At 35.7% G+C, this 14,671-nt stretch overlaps 1 protein-coding gene across 2 annotated transcripts in view; it reads right to left on the bottom strand.

The window, feature by feature from the left end:
• Positions 1-14,671, bottom strand: part of LOC123671259 (protein GDAP2 homolog) — a 93,927-nt gene that overhangs the window by 70,810 nt on the left and 8,446 nt on the right. For both annotated transcript variants that reach the window (XM_045605005.1, XM_045605006.1), the window contains exon 2: positions 454-653. In XM_045605005.1, coding sequence (XP_045460961.1) covers positions 454-644 — 191 coding nt within the window. In that variant the 5' untranslated portion in view covers positions 645-653. The remainder of the gene's footprint in view (positions 1-453; positions 654-14,671) is intronic.

The raw sequence follows: 14,671 nt of genomic DNA, 5'->3' as shown, positions 1-14,671 counted from the left end.
TTGAGTCACCAGGTGGCAGTCAACTCACTCATTCATTTCTAGACCTACTGTAATTTATGAAACCAAATTGGTCACATACAGAAACTTTGAAGTCCAGTAATTCGGAAACGAAGTCGCATCGGCAAATGATTTCTTCCGCCTTTTATCAAGAATATCAGTCGGTCATTAACTGAAAAAGGTACCAAGTATATGTGTGTTAAATTTTATAATAATCTACCCAAAAATGTATTAGACATAGTTGATATTCGAAAATTCAAGAAAAATCTCACAGACTTGATTATCAATGTGGAACCTTATTCTATTTCGGAATTTTTGAATTATTGTGGTGTAAATTCTAGGATATAGTTTGATTTATTTTTCTGATATTGACGGTTTTCCATTTCTTTGTATATTTGTGTACAGGATTCAGGAAATAAAGCTATTGTTATTGTTATTGTTATTGATTCTACTCACCATAAAATAATTTTCTGATTTATCTGATGATCTAGTAGGAAGGGAGGCTTATTATGAGCTGGTTGTTCACCGGAGGAACTATAATCTGTTAGGAAGTGAGGTGGTTGTGTGTTGCTCCATCTCGTGAGTTGCTGTGGAAGTACTACGTCCGAAGCCACCCCAAGGGGCTCTTGGTTCATTTTGATCCTCATCAATTTCCCCTGAAAAAAATTGATATTGTTATTAATGGCTGGAAATTTCGAATAGTCATGACAAGTAGGTATTGCAACTTTGGAATAAATATTCAAGTCATTAGCTGGAGTTCATTCACTGAATTTTTTAAGATAAATTATACATATACATATCGCGAAGTTATAGAAGCTTTTTCCATTATGAATTTATGACACATTCATTGGCCAGTTTATCATTATCATAGTTGATATTCGCTATCATTTCCACTATATTCATTATTTCATGGAGATAATAACAGTTAAGTTATGATTAATTCTAACATATTGATCACATTTTGTTATACAGGGTGTAAATGAATAGTTGCGAAAAAATTTAGGGGGCGATTCCTTGTCAAAAAAAAGTGCCCCCTGCTTAGTTACAGTCCCCTTACAATGACGCCCGAAAATTAGTTTTCAATTTGTGAATCATTTCACTTATCATTGTGTTGTAGTCAGACTGATAAGTGAAATGATTTACATCAAAACACACAATTCAGTAAATTTCATCAAGTGTGATATATAACAGCCTTATGATACAGAGCGATAGGGTTACTTTGAAGGGAGTATATTTGAATCAGACATTGTGATTCAGTGATATTATCAGGAAATTATCAAAATAATAAGGAAAACAAAATTTCGAACGGACATAGTTACAGAACTCATAGTCGGATTTTGTCCATTGATAAACTCAACTGAGGCATTCGAGATCCAAACCTATATTTGAAATTTCAAGTTTTTAGATATAGGTATTTGTTTGAGAATTATCGTTTTTACGGCTGGCCGGTCAAAATTAAATTTGAGGATGATTTCGTCATTAGTGTGTCAAACTTCATCATTTCAGAGCATACCCTGCTCAGAAATCGAAAATTAACTATTATGAACATCATGAAATGATAAAGCGATTTATTATATTATTATAACATAAAAACAATAATTAAGGACTCAAATCAAGGGTTAAATTGGTTCATTTACTCAAAACGGTGTTATCAGTCATTAACATTAGTTTCATATTCTCTAGACGACCTTGACTCGTTTTATCCGCTAATATTTTGGTTAATTTCTACAATAAACTTATGAGAGCGTGAACTTTACGTCTTGCTTGTGATAGATAAAAAACATAAAACGAAACTACCAGTAGTAGGAGGACGTAAGTCCAAGTATTCAGTTTCAAAAATAATATATGTTTTCTATTCAATGATTTGGTACAATGTATGAACGGCTGTTACACGATGTATGAAAATGTTCACAGATTGAGCCAACAATTGTCTCAAACCACAAGGCACTTTGGTTACATTTCGACAATTGTTGAAAACATAAAAGATTAGTGGAAATTACTTTGTTTTATTTTATCTATTTTGAATTTCCATCCAGTAAGGTACGCATCCATTGAGTACATTTGTTTAATTCTTACGATTTAAAAACTTTATTTCACCTCCACGGGTAACTCTAACCTCTGATAAAAAAACAACGCAAAAAAAGAATCAATAGAGACTTTTGCCACAGCATTTTTAATTATGAATTTAAACTATTTAAGCCTCATACAAAAATCCAGGTTATTGGGAATCAATGCAAAGACAGCACATTTTTTCGTATATTTCGACAGTTACCAAACTGGCCTTTCATTCAATAATCAGATGTGGTGATGCAATGGAAAAAATTGACAAATCTGACAAATTTTTCCAACAGATATGTTATCCACTGGATTCATATCCGGGATTTTATCAGCAAGTGATGAAACAGACATCAAACCTAGTGAAGAAACTTCGGTAAAGGATTCTGGAGTTAAGATATTAATTACCTTCGTCAGATGTAGATGAAAATTGATTAATTATTAGAAGAATCTTTAAGAAATGAATTCGATAAACAATTTGAGAGTTCAAACCTCGGTTTAAACTAGTTATATCATACATTTCGAGTTCCAAGTATGAGAATTAGATTTAGATTGAAGGTTTTGTCGATGCTAGTTTTTATTTATCATCTCGCCACTGGGTATGTAATTGGTCAGAAAGGACCAAACTCTCTGATTTGTAATTCCCCTTTTGCGATCACCTTTCCCGGAAAGTCTGAGAATAGCCTCATGGGCTAATCATCTATCACAAAATGGAGAGTTGTTGGATCTGAAAGGATCTCCAATACCCTAACCTAACCTTTGTATTCTATCGAGTCTGAGTTAATGAGTCTGATTAATATGAAGTGTAAATGTAAATTGAATTATAGTTAGTTAGTTCTTCCCAAAAACAAATCTATGCAATTGTTGAGGAATCAAAATTTCGAAATGATTAGCTGTGAACTTTGTAAGTAGAAACCCAGACCCAGACAGAAACACTTCATTGTCTCCAACAACAAAATGGTTATTTCGAGTTCCTATTTCACGACGGTTACGTAGACGTAATTTACATGCTAGAAAATCTTCAAATTCATCTCATGAAAACTCAAAGAGGTCCAAGTATACTAAAATCGCTGTTGTACTAAAAACAGTTCAAGAAATATCTCGAAGATACACTGACAAAATGACAAAAGACAATGGCGCCTGTCATGGACTCATGAAGAAAATGGGGTTATCTGCTGGATAAAAATGTAATCGCCACTTATAACTATAAGAGCTAACTCGAGAGCTCACTGGCTGGTCTAACTTTTCCAAGACATGTGCAACGTCATTTTCAAAGATAACTGTTGCATCTTGCATGAGTTATGGAATAGCTTATCCGAGACTTTATCAGCAAGTGGTGAAACAGACCCTTCGTTATATAAATGAATCTGGACTCAATGGATAGATAAATCGTGCAACACGTGCTGCTGGAATATTTAATTGATATGTAAAGAGAGAATTAGGGATATAACGGGAAAACGCTAACCTTTTGGAGAATTTCCAGTATTCCAGAAACAGAGGTCCACTAAACCCACAACAAGACCGTCACCACTCTGCTATCAACAGAGATGAAAGAGAGGGAGAAGCACAACCAATTTCAGCTTAGTCTCGACAGGTTAATCCCTAATGAAAACGGAAATGCCTGCATAACAACTCATCCAGAAATCGATTAAACTGATAGAGGTAATTGAGGAAAATATGCGAATTTTGCTCAGAGTTTGATGTAACCTTTCGTGAGCATGGAAAAAATTGATCGCTACAAGTAAATTGGCTTTCGAGTATCGTGTTCAGAACATTCAGTCCACGTAATACGCTCCAGCTTTTTGATTATAATCCTTACGGGATTGCATTCCTCGACTTTCGGCGTAAATTGAATATCCTTAATGAACGCAGGGTGGCATTATGAAATTTACTTCCGGCGGTGATCCTGCAGCAAAATACAAATTTGGAGAAATAGAGACAGGTTAGTCTAAACACTCTAAACAATCTAAACTCAAATCTACACACCTAAATCGAAATTCTTTTATAATTTACTCTCGTCCTGGAGTAACATTAGGAAGCGCTGACGTAAAATAAGCAGCTTTTGAGCACCAGTTACCCCTCAGGAGACAACATAACTGTATACAATGCTGACAAATCGTCATCTCAAGATGTATGTACAGTCACTTTTGAAGCTATCATCTTTAGGCATTTGACGAGTAGCGATGGGCAACTCGAGCTGTTCAACTCGATTAACTCGATTTGCAATCTCAACGAGTCAGCTCGATTTACCTTTGCGTTTATTCGAGTTAACTCGGAACTCGGAAGAAACTATACGATTCGGTACATCGTGAATCCCTGTTCGTTCCTGTTGCAACTCGAGCTGTGGCTGGCCCGAGTTGGGTTCGATCTTACGATTTACGACTATACGAGGTAAACTGAATCAAAATCAAGCCATCGTGTTGTTGAGACGTCGAGTTAAACCTTCCTTTACCGAGCTGAACTCGGTCCAACCGAGTTTCAACGTTCCAACTCGTCGACCGAGTTGAACTCGGATGAACCGAGTTCAACTCGGTTGACGGCGGCAGTCGAAGTCGACGCGATGAGCCTTTACTCGGTGCGGTGAACGCATCGAGTTATTCGAGTTGGGTCCGGATGCGGCCGACTCGAGTCAACTCGACTTTCAAACCGAGTTGGCCATCGATTCAACTCGAGTAGATCGAGTTAAGAATTATACGACTCGTCCCATCACTCATGACGAGTAAAAGCTTCTCCATTGATACACGCTTGAACAACAAAAATGGTGAAAATTTTGCAGACACAGTTTGAGAAACTAAAGCACTTTCCCGGGAGACAATAGTGAAACTGGTGGAAGAAATTGAGATGTTGGGGCAAGTTAGTGATGTGAATCATTGTCACCTAACCACATGCGTCGCTCACAAAGAATAAAAAATATTGATGCTGTAGCCCGTAGTGTTGGGGGAAATCTAGGTTTGTCGATTCCTCCTCGATCTTGAGAATTAGGTATTCTACAAAAGAAAATACACCGCATTTTGCATGAAGACTTAGGTCTTGAGGCTTTTGAAGTTCAGTTAGCACAAGAACTCAAGCCGGTCGATCACCAACAACGTCGTATCTTCGCTGATTAGGTCCTTGAATTGAAATATCATCTTCAGTGATGAGACCTTTTTCACCCCTGATCCTACATTAATAAGCAGAATTGTCACATTTTGGACTCGGACAATGCAAGAATGACTATTGAAAAGCCTCTTCATCCTCAACGTATCACTGTTTGATGTGGTTTTATTACACCTCATTTATTTGAAAATCAGGCTGGTGCAACTGACTGTTACGATGACTGGATTGCTCTTCCGAACTATTATTAAATGATTGTTTATGGCCGGAATTGGAAGATATTGATGTGGAAGACGTTTATTTTTAACAAGACAGAGCTATGTGTCACACAAGCAACAAAACAATAGGATTTTTACAAAAATAATTGCCTGGACGTGTTATTTCTTGAACAGATGATCACAATTGGCCTTTGAGATTTTGCGATTTAACACCTTTAGACTTTTTCTTTGGAGCACGTGAATGATAAGGTGCATTCCAATGCTTCATAATAAATTCAAGACACAATTTGTATACGTTATTCAATAGTTTTATTCGTAGCAAGTTAGAATATTCTAGCATTATTTGGAGACTCATTTATAATTGTCATAGAAAACGAATTGAATCCGTACAAAGAAAGTTCTACAAGTATCTAGTTTGAAGGGAAACATTTATCCAGATGTAGGTTTTAACAATATTATGTTACTCAGTAGATTTGGAGCCCTTAGAGCATAGGGCCAATATAAGGACACCAATATTTTTTTGTAAGATTTTAAATAGTTTATTGATTGTATAGAATTACTTGAACATATATCATTTTTGGTGCCTCGATACGGTTCAAGGAGTAATACTGTGTTCTACTGTAGAGCGAGTTGAACGAACGCCAGTTTTAGATCACCGATTAATTTTATGTGCAGATTGTTCAATTCCATAGCCAGCACATACGACATACATAATGATTCTCCCCGCTCTATAGTAGCTGACTTTTCGAAAGGAATTGGTGATGTTCGGCCTTTCTCAAGATAAGTTTTTTCTCATATTGTTTTTAGTAATTTCTTGTTCTCGATATTATGTTGGTATTTTCGAGTTTTATTTTTCTGTAACTGGTTAATTTCACATGTTGGAAAATAAGGGCTTATTATTATTATTAAAAAGATCTTAAAGATGGAAGGGCATACAGTCCCAAATTTGCGAATTTGTCTTGGAAAATTTCTTGAAATAAGCATACTAGTTTATTTTTTAATATGAAAATGGAATATTTCATTGGAAAACATTTATATGCAAAATGTCATCGATCTCTCGATCGAATCTGTAGGCATGAAAGTATTTCCGAGGATATTGCTTTTTCAATTTTTTTCTTGAATTTCCTATGGTTCTTATTATGTGATTAGCTCAAAATTTGGTTTGGAGTTTGAAATTGGTATTTTATATGAAACACTCAAACTTAAATTTGCGTTGTTTTGTGGTCAAGAAAATATTGATTGATTTTATTCGATATTCTACTATAATTTTCTTTGGTTCTGATTACGCGATGAACATAAAATTTCTTACGAGTCTTTAAATCGTCAAGCATCATCCTAATGCAAATTTTCATCTTAATCGAACTTGCACTTTCGAAACTAACAAACTTAATTCGAAAAAAAGTTTCTAGGTCCTTCCGTTCGGTAATTATCGTGTTTACAGATCGGCAGAACCGAATTTGACGACGGATTCGTCATCAGTGAATCCAACTTTATCGTTTGAATCCATTCCCGGCTCGAAATTCCAAAATTACAGACATTTTGACGAAATGACAAAAAAATCAGAAAGACAAAAAGGTATAAAATAGTTATTTTTTTATCCTTTCCTTCGGTTGATCCCTCCAAAACAATAAAACCCGAAATCGAATCTTACATCCCCGAAGCAATTCAAGAAGGAAATGAGAAGAACGAAAGTATCCAAAATCCGAGCGGTAGATTAAAGTCGAATAATCCCTTAAAAATTCAACTATCAACGTTGGGATATTTTCGAATTCCCATCGGTTCGAATGCCTGTTCTTGACGGAAAATTCTCTTTTCGTCGAGTGCCTTCCACTCGCATTAACGTCATCGATGTTGTCATGACGTCACGCGGTAATCCGGTTCTAAACGAGGTCTAGATTGGGAGAAGAATGCAGGGCTGTATTAGACATGAAAGATATTTCTGAAAATCATCTGATAGAAAGAACACTGCAAATTTCACACTATGGTTTATTTATTTTTTTTTCAAATGCAAAACATTTCCACTTATTTAGAGGGAACACCACCACGTGACTGCTCATTTCAAAACGATATTAGATATTTTTCTTCTTAAAATCATGAGGTTTTCACATAATTTCTGTGAACAATAATCTACATTGTAGTTTTTCAATAATTATCATTTGTGAATGAAAAAAAGGTAACTTTTCGTTTTTCGTAAAAGAATTGATGATATAGTATCCCTAGCTACAAAGCACAGAAGTGTTTCGAATGTATGGCCAACAAATTATACAAAAAATCATCACAAAAGAGGCAAAACACTGATTTGTGAAAATTTATAGAAAGACGCGTAAAGTACTTACTATCGTAATAGACCTAACTTCTACTGACCGTTCAATCGTTCAAGTAACACCACACATTATTATTTTTATCCCTCCTCCTCTAGGAAAATGTTGACAGATCACGAGAGAGTTACATAATGGTGTTTCCTCTTAAGAAAAATTATGAAAAAGTCAATGAAAATTTAAAATCTCTGGAGGCAGAACACCAGCCCAGAGTCATCCGTTCCGAAATTCAAAAGAAATTATGAATACATGTTTCCAATTGGATGATTATGTATAACTAAATTCTTGAGAAATTGATGTTTGAGATTTTGTTTCTTTGATTTTTTTTCTTCGAAATTAATGAATCGTTTTCTTGAGCTGCGAGGATCATCTTCTTCTTCCTCTAGTTATAGGCTGTTTTTTCATTGGATACTCTCTCCATCTTTTAGGAGGTGTACTCAATGGCTTGGTTTCCGGGTTGTCATCTCTCGCAATTCTTGCCACCCTATTATAGTACAATCTTCCCACGTGCTCGTTCCATGCTCGCATCAATGTGGTAAAGTTACCGACTTTTATTATTATAATAACGGGTGTTTTTTTTCGAGGTATATAACTTTAAGTTGGCATTACTGTTCGACATGGCGACCGATTCAACAGCTGTCAAGTGATTTATTCTCAGTTTGGTTTGGCAATTCATCATCAATAGACTCACGCCTGAACAACGCTTGCAAATAGTGCAATTTTATTTCGAAAATAATGGTTCTGTGCGGAATACGTATCGCGCACTACGTCCATTTTATTTTGTTTAGCGATGAAGCGCACTTCTGGTTGAATGGCTACGTCAACAAACAAAACTGCCGCATTTGGAGTGGAGCTAATCTTCAAGTGTATGTCGAAACACCGTTATATCCAGAAAAACTGACTGTTTGGTGCGCTTTATGGGCTGGTGGAATCATTGGTCCGTACTTCTTCAAAAACGATGATGGCCAGAACGTTACAGACAATGGTGATCGGTATAGAGCCATGATTACTAACTTTTTCATTCCTGAATTGAACAACCATGAGGTCCAGGAACTGTGGTTCCATTAAGACAGCGCAACATATCACACAGCTCGTGCCACAATCGATTTATTGAGAGACACGTTTGGTGACCGCCTAATTTCACGTTTTGGAACTGTGAATTGGCCTCCAAGATGATTTAACACCACTAGACTACTTTCTATGTAAAGTCATTGGTCTATGCGGATAAGCCACAAACCCTTGACTATTTGGAAGACAACATTCGCCGTGTTATTGCCGATATACGGCCACAAATGTTGGAAAAAGTAATCGAAAATTGGACGTCCAGATTGGACTACATCCGAGCCAGCCGTGGCCGTTATATGCCAGGAATCATATTTGAAATGTAATGCCACAAGATTATCTTGCGGATAAATGAAATTCATGTCAATCGAATAATACATCGTTGTTTTATTGCAATTTAAAGTTCTATAGCTCTAAAAAAAACACCCTTTATAAGCGTTCAGAGATGAGACATTGCTTTTAAAAACTCGAAATACAAAATATAAATAATGAAAGAATATACTATTCTATTAAGAACTGAGAAGATTGAGAAGAAATATAATAGAAGATTATGAAGAAATATAATAGTTTCAGTTGGGTGAACCTATTCTTTAATATTATATCTTCCACAAACATCAGAAGGTTTGTTGTTCTGAAAGAAAAATTTTCTTCTCTCAATCAGAGGAATTCGCAGAAGAAGATAGACGAAGTCCATATATATGGAGGTATCTGTCACATCTCCTAGTCACTACTTTTGTGATAGGTATCAAGATAGTAGTCACTTTAAGTATCGATATATTCATTATCTACTACCAACCAGAAAGATAACCAAACGGAGGCCCAAAATAATGAAAAAATACCAAAAATTCCCCCGAAACTAAAGAGCTGAAACTACAGCAAGACCAAGATAACCGTTAACAGTATTTCAATCATGACCAGCTCTATGCCGAGGTGAAACACAATTCTTGGAATTCAATAACAACTCATAATACAATATCATTAGTTTCTGACCATGCACAATAAGAATTATATTACCTCTTGAAAACTGGCATATCAACTAAACCTTGGACTAACTTACAACAAATTGGATGACACTCAATGAAGAAGTCACCTGCCTCAATGCCGTCACAACAAAACCCTGCAGAACTTCGGCTTTTGGAGTAATGTTCGAAATTTGAACATTATTTCCAATTATCCAATTCACCATGGAAAATTACTTCAATTAATTTTGTTCAATTTACAAGTGAATTTCATGGGACGTTTTACATAAACTTGCTGACTGAAGGAAATTCCTCCAAAACCAGTGCAGTTACTACCGATGACATGAAATCGAGTGTCCAATATTTTTAACGCTCAAATTGGTATAAAATCTCAGATCTCAAATCTCATTCCTTCCAAGTCTGATCATTCATCCTTGTAGACAAACTGTGGAGTTGCATCTATATCTTGAACTTCTAAGCCTAGTTGTTCAGTTTGTCGCACAACCTGAAGGCAGGTGTTGTTTCAAACCATAAAAACAACAAACCAGATCGTTGTTTATTCTCTGATTTAGCTCTTGAACAACTTGAAAATGATGAACAATCTTATCGAAAAATTGTATTCAATGGCGAAGCCCATTTTTGGTTAAATAGTTTTTAAACAAACAAACTTGCAGGATTGAAAATCCACACGAAACTGTTGCGACACCATTGCATCTAGATAAAGAGACTATGTAGTAGCAAATACATGCTGGAAGAGTTAGTGGTCCATATTTCTTCCAGATCAATGTTGAATGATTTTTCTTTCCACTATTGTTGAGAGGATATGTGTTTCCAACAAGACGGAGCAACAGCCACACTGCCACTTAAACAATCGATTCATTGAAGACAATATTTGATGATGAAATTTTCTCAAGGAATGGTCCAGTTCCTCAACACCATCATTCACTCTTGTTTCGGTTTCTCTGGTCTCATCTACAGATTTTCATTTCATTACTGCTTACATAATATATTCTTCTCTAACGTTACAAATTCATATTCTTTTTCCGCTAGTACTGATTTATTATCTGCATATAATGAAATTAAGTTTTGAATGCCATTTGTCCATGTCTTCGTTTCTGCATATTTGAAATGGCTGGATTCATATAGCAAGGCCTAATATATCCAGATGTTTCGAGACACAAGAGACAGCTATAATCAAAATGAATAAAACGTGTCAAGAAGATGAAGCTAATCCAATAACTTGAGGAGTCCACAATAATGATCAACTCCTACGAATCGTTATTACGATGCAGATTTGCAATTTGAAACATCTAACACACTCTAGCATATCCAATTTGAACAGTAATACGAGTAATATCATGAATGTAGAGCATCCTTCTCATATGATTGAAATATGTAGCTACGGTTTGATGAATCTTTTTCAAACTACTAAACCAAATTTTTTTTGCATATGAAAAATTGCGCATAGAGCAGTTTCCCCATGTTGACAATTTTTGAATTTTCACTCAGAACGTAAATGGGGGTTATCAAAAAAATATTCATTTTTTACATCCAATGAGATTGGAAGTCCACAGTACCACCTCGTGAAAAGAATAGCATCAAATGGTACAGAGATGGTTCTAAAACCACTTCGGGAACTGGCGCTGAAGTTTTCGGGGTTGGCCCAAATGCTCATTACTGTTAGGCTGCTGTCCAAGTGTCTATCTGGCAGAGATACTTGCAATCGACAGATGTGGTGAAATTAACCTAGTAACAAAGTATCAGAAATGTGATATAGCGATACATTCTGACAGTCTGGATGCAATCAAAGCATTTAGCTCACATATCATCGATTGTAAGATGGTGTTGAAGTACCGAAGGAAAATCAACGGAATAGGCAAGAATCACAAGGTATGTTTAGTCTGCTTTTCCGTTTCTCATAGAGGATATGAAGTGGCCAACACACTCGTCAGAAAAGGAGCACAAATTCTATTTCTTGGTCGATCTTTCTATGTCATAGATAGGTGTAACTACAAGAAAGAGAAACACTTTAGCAGAATATACCTGGGTTGGATCATTCCAAAAAGTTTCTTCGGAACTTTGAAGCTATGAGATCTAAGAAGTATCTGGATATTAGCAAGAATATGCTATCACTTCGTAGAATCCCATGCCGAAGAGTTGTCAAATAAAGAGAAGAAATAGTTTTCAAACTCTTCTACAATGTGGAACCTTTTCCGGAATATTATTTTTAAGCTGAAGGAGAAGTTGGAGTTTTTAAAGAATATGCTACACATCCTAACTGAATTCCTACAGGTCATTGCCGCCTCTGGCAGATCCTCATGGGAATGAGGCTAACAGAAAAAGACGAATGCAGATTCTGCGGGAAGGAGGAAGAAACTCCGGATCACCTGGTGACAGAATGTCTCGTCATTGCTAGCCAACGCAAAAATGCTTAGGACAAGAGGCTTGAAAAAAGAGGAAGTAACCTCCTTGAAGTCATCCTAGATACTGGAGTTCTTAAGAACTCTGGAACTGGAGGGTGAGCTGTAGACTACGACTACTGATGACCAAAACAGCTCTGGTGGGAGGCACAGTGAAAACCCCTCGACTATAAATCTAATTTTAATTTACAGATATTCAGGAACCTCGAGAAGTTTCCTTTGTTTGAAAAATACAAACTTTGCCAGGGCGTTCTTATTCAATTTTTATGGATCGAACTCTATCAGGGAATTGCAGTCTTTCGTCCTGAGATCACCGATAGAATCATCAGTATGGCAAGTCAGTGGTCCCTGCCATATACACCTCCAAAACGGAGCGTGTAAACTTAACCGTATAATGATTTGGTTTATGCCCCAAGTGGTGCCCTTCTGTCTACAAATGCGCAGACATTGTGACGAAATGATAGAGAGTTTGGTTGGCTCAAAAAGCGTTTTGTTGATCGGTGTTATTTTCCCATAAATAATTCAAGGTCTGAACCACTGGCCGTCTACAAAACTTATTCAACCCCCCAGTTCAAACATAGTTAAAATATTGATGTGATCCCAATGTGCCGATACGACTCTGGAGTGGGGGTTAGTTTCCGACCTATTTTCTCGCTTCGCCGACTATTCTCAGCTTTATTACAGTAACCTGAGGCCATTCACGTCTTTTTCAATTGAATGAGACCTCCATTCAGTGGATTTCAACAATGTTTTCCTTATCGATCGGAGAGCAGTCGATGTGGGAAAACAAAGATATTAATCCCGTATACCTATTTTCATCCTGATAATATTTGTTTTCGTTCGAGATCCAGTTTGTTGTCTGAATGAATAATCCGGACGGTATAAACATTGATCACCAAACAGCTTATCATAATGTTTATATCGAGCAATGGAACTGATTTGAGGTAATTATCGATTGGGAAAAATCCATTCAAGATATAAAAATTCATTCGCTTGAGAGAGGTCTATCTATACCGTTTCAGCTATCAGTTCAGAAATATACTGAACTGACAAAGAAACTGCAACATCCAGAAGGAGCTACTCAAATTTTAATTTTTTTTTGGTAAAATATAGATAGTACCTATAGCAAGGAATAAATTATTGAATTTGGAGAAAAAAAAAGGTATTTTCATGCATACATTTTTTGTTATTAAAATATAGTCTTTTTTGCAAGTTTTTAAAATTTTCAACAAACCAGTAGTTCGAGGAGATCCAAAGTCGATGTTTAGTTGTTGTTAAAATGCCTAGAGCCAGCTAAATGATTTTGAAATAGGTCGAATAATTGGTCTACGGAAGGCGGAGTTGTCATTTCAAGAAATCGCTAACCGTACGCTGTCCAATATTGTTTATACGATTTCATATTCATTTAATTTTCATTAGATTCTGATTAATTAGTAGAACATTATCGTGATTTGAAATATGTACATAAATTGTTTTGGCATATTCTTGACTATTTTTATAAGACTTACGTACACAAGAAATGTAAACAAACTCGTTGTTGACTACTCGACCATTCAGGCTAACTATTGGTGATTAAATATAAAGTCATTATTAATTATTGTTTATTTATTCCGAAATCGGAATTAAATTTCTATTGCTGTGAAACCATTGCGTCCAAGAGAAATTATTTTATTCAGTACTACCGTACTGATGCAAAGTTTCGATTACATGTACAGAGTGTCAAATTTCGATGTTTTAGCACTACAACTTTTGAATCAGATAAGATAGACAAACTCTGATACCCCATTCTCTTGAAATTATGCAGGAACTTCAAATTGTTATTCCATATGACCAGACAAAATTTCAGCAGAATCGGTTTGTAGTCAAGGACATATTGAGCAATTTTTTCTCGATGTTATTCTTGAATTTTCAATGGTTTTGGATAAGCTATCAACGAAAAATTTTGCGAGAAGCTTGAAACGGCGTTTCTGTGTAGAAACACAGGAAAATCTCAACCCTATGAGATCTGTTAACACGGAAATATTTAGTATTCAATATTAAGATGTGTTTCCTATTATTTTTCTTTAATTTTCTGTAGTTCCGAAGATATGATCAGCTTGAAATTTTGCACGGATCAGTATTCTAAATAAGAATAATACATAATAAAAATAATACATTTCATTCAATTTATTCATATCAACAATCACATTTTAACTCGGTTGGGTTCGTGGTCACCGCATATTGGGTAATTTTTGTTGATATTCTTATTAAATTTCCTATGGTTCTGGTTATGTCTTCGATACAAAATTTTGTGAGAAATTTTAAATTGTTATTCTTAATAATTCGACAAAGCGGGTAAACTATATCATGCATTGAATTGGAAATTCTTGAAGAAGAAGAGAATTAGCACGAAAACGAAGATGACAGTATATAAGACAAAATTCAGACCTGTGCTGACATACGGATGCGAATTATGGAACACAACGAGAAAAATCAAAAGTAACCTACAGACAATGGACATGAAATTTTTAAGGGGAATAAAGGGAATAACAAGAATAGACCGAGTGGAG

Source organism: Harmonia axyridis, chromosome 1 (genome assembly GCF_914767665.1).
Source record: "Harmonia axyridis chromosome 1, icHarAxyr1.1, whole genome shotgun sequence".
Lineage (NCBI taxonomy): Eukaryota > Metazoa > Arthropoda > Insecta > Coleoptera > Coccinellidae > Harmonia > Harmonia axyridis.
Note: the sequence above shows the minus strand (reverse complement) of the source record. Positions and strands in the feature narration are given on the sequence as shown.